At 41.0% G+C, this 11,464-nt stretch overlaps 1 protein-coding gene across 1 annotated transcript; it reads right to left on the bottom strand.

The window, feature by feature from the left end:
• Nucleotides 1-1,167: 1,167 nt before the first annotated feature.
• RB195_011154 (uncharacterized protein) lies at nucleotides 1,168-7,467 on the bottom strand (the record flags this gene model as incomplete). Its single annotated transcript, XM_064192457.1, has 13 exons — nucleotides 1,168-1,302; nucleotides 1,842-1,948; nucleotides 2,010-2,179; nucleotides 2,237-2,296; nucleotides 2,867-2,982; nucleotides 3,041-3,138; nucleotides 3,196-3,281; nucleotides 3,358-3,449; nucleotides 3,509-3,593; nucleotides 3,652-3,744; nucleotides 5,029-5,117; nucleotides 5,177-5,338; nucleotides 7,366-7,467. 13 exons carry the CDS (start codon nucleotides 7,465-7,467, stop codon nucleotides 1,168-1,170), a joined length of 1,395 nt encoding a protein of 464 aa, XP_064050040.1.
• Nucleotides 7,468-11,464: the final 3,997 nt, after the last annotated feature.

The raw sequence follows: 11,464 nt of genomic DNA, 5'->3' as shown, positions 1-11,464 counted from the left end.
ACCTACAGACGGACTATAGCTAAGTGTTATCATATAAGTCATAGCGCTAGTCTAGGGTTCTAGTCAATCATAGGGCCAGGATCCAGTCAGCCATATTGAACATGGAATGGAAACCAAATAGGCGGAATGAGAAAAGAAAGTCCAGCAAATACTATTACTTCACACGTTCCTTGCGCATATTTACCCTTTAAGAAGATCAACTCTACAATCTGGTACGTATTGGCAAATGTAATTCAAGACCAAAATCGAAAGATAAGAAAGATAGGATGAGGTTCTTAATGTGATTTCGACTAATTTCTATTTCTTTAACAAAACAAACAACTTGAATAGAGCAGATATTTACAAGAAGAGCAGGAGACCTGTTTCAGCATTAAAAAGCTAAATCAGCAAGATAACTGTTGTTATAAATTAACACAGAGTAATTCGCAACTGATGAATGTACTGGGCAGCCGTGTGAATTAGCAAGAAAAGACAAGGTAAACTATTCGTGGGAGAAGATAGCTAAATTCACCTACCTTCTAGAGAATGAAAGGAGAAAGATGCGATGTTTCGTGTTTTTTAAAAACATTTAAATGAAGAAAGGAATATAATGAGCTGACCTAATGGACGCACTCATAGAAAGAAATCAACCTGCTCTGACGTATTTTCAACAAGTCTCGACTAGGAGATCTAATGAAAATTGCATTTTGCGAAATCCAGAATTATTACTCCAAGTAAACAAAAGCTGTTTAGATTTTGCCAGCCTATCGCAAAAAATGTCCACAAATAAGCAAACATATATTCTTCGAAGCCTCAAAACTGGAGTTGATCAATATTTATCACAGATCCGTACATTGTACACATACATTTACAGACCCTTGAAGTAAACCTATAGACACAATTTTAACAGAGCAAGTGTTGGTGAAATCACAGCTAAGTGCGTTTGGTTAAAAGCTCGACAACAGTATTTACAACAGCTTAGAAACTTAGACGGATTATTTACCCAATTGTTGATTTAGGTATAGAAACTGCTAAACTGTAAAAATGCAACTAAATAAATAGGTTAATTGGTTGATTCTTTGAATCGCTGTTAACATTAATGGGATTATTAACAATAGGACTAATTAAGAATAACACACTGAACAATGAGGTATTCTAAATGTATGATGTACACCCGCACCTGTATTATTACTCTGCAAACTTCTTGAAAATCTCTGATAAAGCAGCATATGTGCCTGTAGTGAAACCAAGCAAGGCAAAACAGAGAAGAAAGATGTTTTTCGTCCACACCGATGATGTAAGTTCTCCTTTCGCGTAACGAGTCTAAAAAATGAGGTTTACATAGACAACGAAATATCGAAGAGAACTCGAATGATGGGAGGAGCAGTCAAATGATCACTGAATTTAAAAATAGGGTTAATTCTCCAGGAACCTAGAAATTGTCTACGCTCCTGGGACCATGCTACGAAAAAGGTCACTCATAGCAAAACTAGAGAAGAATTTGAATGAGAACACTGCTACCATATGTATCAGTTGCAGAAAATGGTCATACAACAGCCACTTCAAAATACTTAGAAAAGGATCGCGAAAAAAAAAGACCAGCTTGGTTGCTACTGTTGCGCAATTAAGGATAAATACTGGTCGACATTGCGACTCATTCTTGACGAGGATGCATCTCGCTCCTTTGTTCACACCTGTACAAAGTCATCATCACTTTCGAACTAAGAATACAGCTTTGAGCGTATACATGCGCTCATGGGTCATGTTAGACAGTTTTTCGTGTGAAACGCTATATCACATCCAAACACTTGAACCTAGCACTTAAAACAAGTGGGATTAAGGTTGCTTGATGCGAAACTCACTAGCAATTCAATACAAGGAGGAAAGAGTAGTGCCATCGATGCTCCAGAAAACGCACCAATCAACGAGATGAAAAGCGCCAGATGCGGTATAAGCTCAGCGACAGCGCCTTAAAGCAAGCATTATTGAGGGATGATATGAGCGAAGAAAAAGAGGAGAAAAGAACCTACAGGTGACAAGAACACCCATGTATCTGGTGGTATAAATGTACAGCGTCTGTTTGTCCACAGGAATTTTTCTAGTGATCCATTTTTCTACTCGTTCCATTGGGACGTAGAATTGTAACGGGTAGGAAATCATAATACAAGCAACGAACATAAGCTTGATCGTCTGGTAGAACCTTCAAAACATCGAAATCGAAATACGAGATTTTCGAACAAATCAGTAAATAACTCACGGTGTCATTGGAAGATTGAGAGTAGCTGTATCCTTCACTTCGTCTCCAAGGGAAAGGTATCTGGAGTGAAGCGAATCAAATTGAAAGGTAAGTTAGCTTTCGCCATATTCCCAATTCCAGCAAAACTATGGACATCTTTCATGCATACGATTGGGATGCAAAGGATGTGGTCGAATAGAAAGAAGTGCATAATAAATGAAGTATGAATCCTACGTAAATTTTCTTCCATATGATTATAAGTTCAAAAATGAAAATATTCTAAAGAATAGAAGCTCAGAAACGTAACCAAAACCTCAAACTTCACCCGGTAAACTCCGATTCTGAGGTATAAAGCTCACTTGAAAAGCTATAGAAAAAGTATTTCACAGAAGAAAAAGTTTGTCACATCCCTTTTCAGCCGTAACATAATTTTTGAGTAGTTACGTCACGTGTCATATAGATAATCAAGGCACAAAAAATCCTAGAAAGTTTTAGGTTCAAAAATAATAGTATTCAAAGGGGTGAATGAGAAACGATCTCTTAACTCAATGAGGGTTGAGATATCTGAAAATCTAGAAGAAGCCTACTGATTGCTCAACTGAACGGAAAAAGTTCTATCGACAAACAATCCTTTAAAATACCGAAAATTACCCATAGAATCCAGTCACAGAGAAAATCGCTAGAACGACAAGGCAGCTTGAGTTAAGAACGCCATTCCAAGCAATAAATGAGTGTGGATTTCGCATCCGATTCTCGATAGGCATTATCTGAAAGCAAAGACACTTCATCTGCATCCTTCATGTAGGGGTAACATATTAAACTCACCACAGCAACTCCCTCAAATGCGAACATAACGGTACCGAAGAATAGAGGTAGATCCGAGAACCGACCAAACCATGGTAAAGAGTTGACGGGGCGCAGATCTAAACATATCTGAATAATGAAAAGAGATCTTAACGGTCAACTGGGTGAAAGCACACCTGATACAAAATAGAAGAGAACGATGGCAACAGCACATATGTACACGACGTTGGCAGCCATAGCAAACGGTGCCAGAAGTGACAACCTGTGTCGATGATTGCTCAAGATTTAAGCACAAGAAAGTTTGATTACTGATCTTCATAAATGAAGACCACTGATACCTTCTAATAGAACAGATTGAAAGCATCGGGATCAGAAGCAGAAGCATCCATATGGCTTTTGAGAAGTGGATGGAGGTGTTGGCGTTGAAAAACTGAAACAGTAACTATGTTTCGAAATTTGCATGAAAAGATTCTAATATCATTTCCCTACATCTTCCAAATTGTCAGCCATGAAAACAAAATACACACAACAGAAGCCGAGTTGGGAGACGAACATGTTGACGTTTACCAATTGCCTGAAAAAAAAATCAATAAGAATCCAACAAAACAAACTAACGAATTGAGAAAACATACTTGAAGAAGTATCCTTTATGTCGGATCCATGTAGGGCCCATCTCTACGGCACCTCGCATAATGTTTGCATAATCAATCAAGTCACGACCATTTCTGAGTACAAACTCTTCAGATACAATCGAACATTCACAATGACTATCTCAAGTGCAAATCTACTGGATCAAGCAGGATCCGAGCTACGACTTCAGAAAAAGTAGCGTCCGAATGGCCAACAAATGATTCATGAATCTGCCGACATTCACAATGCACTGTAACCCGTCTGATACTACATTCGCTAAACTTGTTTTCATTTTCTCAAAAAAGAACCGCCTTGATCACAGGATATGTCGGGGGACACTGTAAATGGCTGGACACCTCTAATGGAGAAAAGGTTATAGAGAAGAGATAAAGCGCCCTAACAACAAAAAATGTTGTGAATGACTTTCGTGATAAGATTGTGTAGAGGATGGGAGAAACTAAGATGTCGAAGTTAGGATTTTCGTAGGGCTCGAAAACCTGCCGGAAATTCGTTTCATTTGGGATAATGCAAAGTGAAAGGAGTCGTCTATTATTCTATTTGTTAATTTATCAAAAGCTTTTGTCAGAGATTCTACTTGGAAATATAGATGCGATAAGGAAAAGCCGGATCCTTCTCAGGTGAAGGAGGTTTAGCTCATGGGGTGCAGCTCAAGTGAAGGGGGTCCTTTCGACAGCCGTCCAAAAGTGAAGGGGGTAATTTCGCCAACCATTTAAAAGTGAAGGAGGTCCCTTCCCTTACCGTTCAAAAGTGAAGGGACTCACAGCACCGGCTACGACTATTGCATCTATGATTACTTTATTTGTTTTTTATTTTCATTTTGTTTGCTCCTTTGAGCACGCAACCTGTGCAAATTTCGTGGAAATCGTTACTACTGAAAAATCCTTTACAACTCAATGCATAACGAGTTTAGCATTGACAAGACCTCATTTGCATAATGTCAGTTCTTTTGCTGATTACTTTGTGTAATTATGTAAATAACTTCCCTAGTATAGAAAGGGTTGAAAAACTTGGCGAAGAAATCTCGACTTCAAACCCAAAAGTGTCGTTGACTCTTGAAAGTCATCATGAAAAGTGCAGTAAATCGGATTACCGTGCGGACCGGCGAACCCATAAATCTGGTTTTTACCTGATTTCGAGTGTATGTTGTTCTACACGCTCTGAATTCCACAGTTCGCAGGTCAGTGATCCAACACGTTACAAACTAAGTATGTTACATTTGGATATAAGCTCTCATTACCTTCTAGGTGGATGTTTGAACTTAGAAATATATGGAAATCATTCGATACGACTTCATATAATAAATAAATATTACTCGTTCATATAAAACAAAAAAATCTTAACAAAGAACTGCAGCGAACCTGTTGCAAACGAAGTGTGCAGCGAATACGACTTGCCGCATGCAGTAGAGACAAATAAGGCAAATGAGTACTGTTAAAATTAATCCAAGCTGAAAACTTTCACATAGGCATCACCAACAAGATGTATCATTAAAAAAAGGTAACTCACGAACAATCCAGAATGTTTGAATGCGAGAGGAAGTGAGAGCAATCCAGTACCGAGCATAGCTTTCACCATGTGCACGAAAGCTTGTTCGGATGTTAGTGAGTTTTGGGAAGCAGCACGCTCCTGGAAGAGCGATGTGTCCTCTACCGGCCTTCTTGGGAGAGCCTAAAATGAAAAGTAATGGTGAAACAACGGATTCTTTAAGATTAACTTCCTATAATGAGCGTCAATCTAAAATCTTATGAAGAATACTGATATTACTGAGATGATATCGTGGAACATGTTTTCGTCAACAGTGAACCACCGACAACAGTGACCCTTGACACGGAAAAGGACCTTCTAGGGGAAAAGAAATATTGTCTGGAACTCTCCTGTTTCCTTGTCAATTCATTCCCCTTAACTAAGAAATCCTAACTCTAAATTAAGTAGGCCAAGGACCATCAGTCTGAATACCATCTCGCATATTCCCGAAAACTGTACAATATAGCTGTATCATTTTTTAAACTACTTCGAACATTGCGGACATTTCAAAACCCCAAAAATTACTATTCACTCCTACTTGCCGTAGAAATAAAGCATAATCTATACAAGATTATTTTCACAAAAAGTTTGTGTTTTTTTTTTTGTGCACAAACATTACTGTGACTTCAGGACCCATTTTAAGCAGTTTGTTTGTTTTGTTACTTACCTTTTTCGTTTTGTTTTTTTCTTGAACGATTCCACTCGTGTTTTTTCTTTTATTCACATATTTTATGCGAAACCATCAATGCGACATTAAATGAAACGAAATTCAATGATCCATTATGGAAATAGATTCCATGAATACACAATATGCATAAACACAATAGGACAAGTAAACAGCTATGAACAAAAAGAATATTAATTCGATAGTAGCTGCAATGCACATCGCATTTGGATAGTGCACACTAACAAAAGCTTAGAATTATTAAAAATATGATCCTTTGCACCGCTGCACGCCAAGCGTACCTTCATCATCCGCTTAAATTTCGTAAAATACGCAATTATTGCTACAATCAAATGTAAGGGATCATATCTGATGCGAATCTAGCAGATCGAATGACTGCTAGACTTCCATATTTACATAAGTAAAAAAAAACACTGTTAGTACAAATTCACGTCAGTGTATTGAAATAGCAGCAAAGTTAAAAAAATTCAAACGTGTTTTTCGGATATCTGATTTTTGAAATATTTGTTTTTGAAGTTTCGATTTGTAGTACATAAGTTTTGAATCAGTTGGTTCCATACTAGCGCAGTCGCTTTGTCCGCTGCGCCCGCACGGTCCATGGTTCAAAACCGCCCCAAAGCCAACGAGGCTTTCATCCCTCCGGTGTCGATAAATTGGTACCGGACTTGTCTGGGAGGATAGGAGGATATGAACACTGACTTGACACATCGGCTAGCCACTGCAAGTCATTGTACAGGCCAACACGCGTTCGTGAACCTCAAACGATTCCGAATTGCAGTTGCACAGGCTAGCGGACTGATACGACTTTAACACTTTAAAGCTTTCATTATAGGAACCCACAACAAGGTTGTATATGAGAATGAACATATCTTTTCCTTAAGAATGGAGTCATAGCAATTCTCACTATTACCACTGACTTTTTTACTTTCACGATAACATTCTCCATTACTTGGCGTTTTTATGTATCACCTTCGTTCCCTCCGGGATTTCACTAATCTTTGCATCTGATTCGCGTTCACTGTCACGGATAGAATTAGTAGCATCAATTGCTTAGTATGGTTCTACAAAACTTTTGGTATGCGATTTTCATCAGCATCAGTCTTAGAGGATCTATGACATGTAAACTTATGTTACTAAGAGAAAAAGTAGGTCAGAGTGTCGAAAAATAAGGGTGCCACTGAGTGCTCCCGCCCTACATTTTACCCTCATCGGGCTACTCTGTTTTCACTTACAAAGTGGACTTTGGTTAACCACCTCGCCGGGAACCACTGATAAAGGGACAACAGAGGGGTCGCCAACCTGATCTAACCTTGAGCTCAGAACTTGTGTGGTTGTGAGTAGTTAAACTAAGCAGGTATATTTTAGAAGAATATTTATTTTATGGAAGAAGAGTATGATAATGTCTCCATAGTGTCTTGCTTATAAAAACCAACCAAATAAACGTTAATGATGAAATTAACCAATCAACATAACGTGCATGACTAACCTGTGATACAGTTTCCGGATCGATTTCATTCTCAAACTCTCGATAACCTTCCCTTGCAGGATCCGTCATCTGCAACTCGACAGGGTTTGAATATGACGTCATGAAGGAACAGGACGGAGCGGAGGACGTGAAGAGGCACAGGACACAACAACAGTGTTCGCCATACGTGATTCATGAGAGTGCGACGTATTTAATCATAAGAGGCGGGCTGTCACTCAAAAACGGAATTCCCCATTGAAAAACACAAGTACTCACGAAACAAGAGAAAAAAGCTGTGGATCCTCCTTTTCGTGGAGCTTCTGAGTTCGAATTAATCAATAAATATTTCTGAACGTACAACTGCAACCACATTCCAATGAATCGTTAAGAAAAGAAAATTACAGGATCGCATAAATGTGAAGAATGGCTGGCGCTGCTATGTATGTGACAGGAACTGGACGAAAGAAGCATTACAGGAAAGTGTGAGAAAGAGCGTTAGGATAACGGAGACATGAGAGAAACGGCGAAAAACACAGGCACCCGCGAAATCCAAAAGGCCAAACCACTAAAAGACTGTTGCGCTCGGAGACAGAACTTCATAAGGTAGCTGCCTTGCACGAGAAGAAAAAAAGCGGAGGAAAGTGCCTTCGTTTTCATCAGGATGAATCATCACGACAATGTATTCAAAACACATTAATGCGGCTGTTCGAGTCGATAATTTAAGACGTATGATTCGTGTACACAGCCTGACATTCGGTTTACTGTTGAAATGCGATCGAACGGAAGAGATAGCACTTTAGGGATTACTCAGCTAACATTCGCAACAGCGCACACCATAAATCTCCGAAGATCCTCAAAGTCCGTACCGGACTCTATTGTGCATCTGACTGACCTACAGTAGACGTCTACGAGATGGGACTCTTCTTTGGGTTTGATCTCAGGGTTGGAGGCCCCCCTCTAAGAACATTGCAGTGATACAATCGCAATCATTTGTGAGCAGTTCGAAACCATGTCGCCGTCTACGCAGAATATTGAAGCAAAAATCAGATCAAGACGTTCAGATCCTATCTTACGCTTTGGAGGAAAATATAAAATGTGTGGTGCAGTTACACAACGAGGCTAAGGTAGTTACAGATGTTAATTCCAGAAGGCTCTAATATCGTTTGGAAAAGACAACAAAACGAGCACTACTCAACTCCAAATTCATGCTCAAAACATTGGAGCAGAGAACATTTATGTACCTATCACATCAAGGAACTGGTGCCCTTTTCTATATATAAAGTTGATCACGTAGAATCGCACAGATCAGATGACTTAGAGACTGGAAATGATTCTTATGTCAAGCACTCATCCAAATCGGCTTTTTTTTCCAGGCGTTCAATCGTTAAGTCACTTTCAAAGAAATGACACCAATGGTGTCTGAAATAGATTCTACCTCTCAGTGCAAACTTCTCTTAATAATATTTAAAAACACACTATCAAAGATGGCTCAGGCCTGCAATGAAGAAAAAAACATGTGTGAACGACTTCGGATGCATCCAGAAATAACAAAAACATGTCCACGGTGGCAGAATGGAGCGGTCCTAGCATGAGGACTCTGCGGTCCTAGCACGCAACGTATGCGCGATGTGACTACAGGACTACAGGACGGATGTGTCCGCTGTCCGACAGAAACTAGCCTCACCTCTGCGGTACGTCCCCTCATGCCCACGATGAATCTAATGAAGTGGAGTGGTGTTCCTCGTAGTACGCCCATTTGAATCCTTAAATGCCCACTGCATGATGACAGTGGAGATACAACACGATCATGAAAGGCTGGAGACAACAGAATGTTATGTGTAGGTCCCGTGGCTAAAAGTACAAAATAATTTCTTAACCAGTAGCGTTTTGATTGTTCCGGATCTCAGACCTCCGTCTTCAACTATTAAGCCTCCGACATCCTTCCTGTTTCCTACCTTTACAATCGTCTTCCAAGGAGTTCCTGTCGCATAGGCGAGGTTGACAAAGTCCAAACGAGCCATACCCAGAGCTTTGAGCTCTTGACGCTGCTGATGAGTCTCATCTAGTCTACCAACACACACTCTCGGCAGCAGCTACCTCGAGAGCGTTCACATCTCGTAGAATTTATCCCAACTTTCCAAGAATTTCCTATCGTCCGTTTCTCTCGCAATGTGAATAGAACCTCAGTGCTTGGGTTTCGATATACATTCCATTGTGTCGGTCGTAGACGCTATATTCCTTCCTCAGACGTCCTTCATGCAAAACTGTGTGCACTGACCAGTTTTTAGAAGATGCCATTCATACGCCCAATTCTTAATGATTAAAGGTAGCATACCGCAAAACTGAGGTAGTCAGGGAATCCGCGGTAAAAGTTAGGGTTGTAGATTGCAAGATCCCGAGTGGTTCCGCTTCCGCTCATATCTCCCTAATCCTCATAAAAAAATACAGGTACCGCTTCAGCACCTACGAGGTACCTTCGAATGCTTCTGTATGTACACGTTCCGCTCCCCTCAGCAGCTTATTCATCGATTTTACTTGAACAGCCTAGTGAGAAAACATAACTGATCTTCGACGTTTCGTACTTGGATGCGGCGCTTGCACAAGGAAGGTGCGTCATCGTAGAAATTTTTTGAGGCATCACCTCACGAATCTGGGTGGTACAGGTTTCATGCGGGTAATGCCTATATGGGGTCGTAAATAGCGTGAAAAAAGGTGATTCCGTTCATCTCTCCCTATATCGGTATAAACAGACGACCGCGACGCTATACCTTATGACGGCTCTGCAATGCGCAACGTTTGCGCCACGCCCCGCCTGCGATTCCTCCGATTGGGTTTCCGCCATCTCTAGCTTCTCCCGCGGATTCTCTCACCCCATCAAATTCGTGGTATCGTGTCTTTAACTTCCTGGATGTAGTAGCAGTGTCAGTCCATGTCCACGCTATGAAGCAAAACAATGGAAGAACTGCCACATTAAACAGGTAAGCACCATCCAAGGCGATGCGCAGCTTTCTTGACGACTGCGGAGGCTGCTTTCATGTATACAGTTCTCTGTTCACGATGTTCTCTAAGTCCATAGAACCACGAATACCCACTTGATGAATCTGCTGTTATTTGATGGTCTTAAATTCCTATTCCTCCTTTCTAATAGACATTCTTCATGAACTGCAGTGTTGTCCTGTGCTCATCCTTGCTTCTGTTCGATTGGTGCAGCCTCTGATTCACACGTGAGATGCTCCTCATTGTTGTGTCAGTTTCATGATGAGATGGGCACGAATACTGTCTTCATTCAGCAAACTTGTGACTGATATGTTTTGTCCTCGAAAGTTTCGGTAACCTTCCTTTACACTGATCCTTCATAGTGCGCTACTGAAAGTGTTGTGTCCAGCACGACATTCTCAGGAAAGCTTTCTTTTTCGCAGGAAGCCCTGCCAAGAAGTATTAGGGTAGCTTTCGCGCGCCAGCCGCAGTATGTAAGGGCTGGCTCCGAGCACTGGGGGTCCAGTTTCTTTTCTTCCTTTTGATGGTGCGCGTTCTCGTATTTCGTCGTATTCGATCGTTCGCCACTCGCCATCTACAATCATTTATAACCATCTACAACCGCAATACCATGTCTACCACGAGGTCCGAACCGCACACCATTATCCATCTATCTTGAAGCAGGGTACCACTACCACGTAACCATTTGACAGGCCCCGACCGATCCATCTGTTGTATCGTGTATATTTTTTTGCAGCGTATTGATGTCATAAGGATACACCACATTTGTAATCCGCATGTACCACATTACACATAGTACCACTTAATCCGTATACCATAAAGGTTGGGGCATAGGATCAGGGAGGCAGTGCCGAGGCCGCTGAAAGTGGAGGGGCTAGGCAGCCATGTAATGGCTAACCCAGCGCAAGCCCCTCCGCATCGAGGAGGCTCCGGGTCCCGCCCACCGATGGCTCCTCCCCCTTGGAACGGAAACGAGGCACGACAGACAGCTCCTTTTACCTATGCACTCGAAAACTCCCAAACAAAGCTCCTTTGCAATGAAGGTTTGCCAACAACTCTCCGATATGAGACGTAACTGTACGGATGCTCAAAGTCCTTCTTCAAGGAATCCCACATTAGTTTT

Source organism: Necator americanus, chromosome III, assembly GCF_031761385.1.
Source record: "Necator americanus strain Aroian chromosome III, whole genome shotgun sequence".
NCBI lineage: Eukaryota > Metazoa > Nematoda > Chromadorea > Rhabditida > Ancylostomatidae > Necator > Necator americanus.
This window is presented reverse-complemented; position numbering and strand designations above follow the sequence as displayed.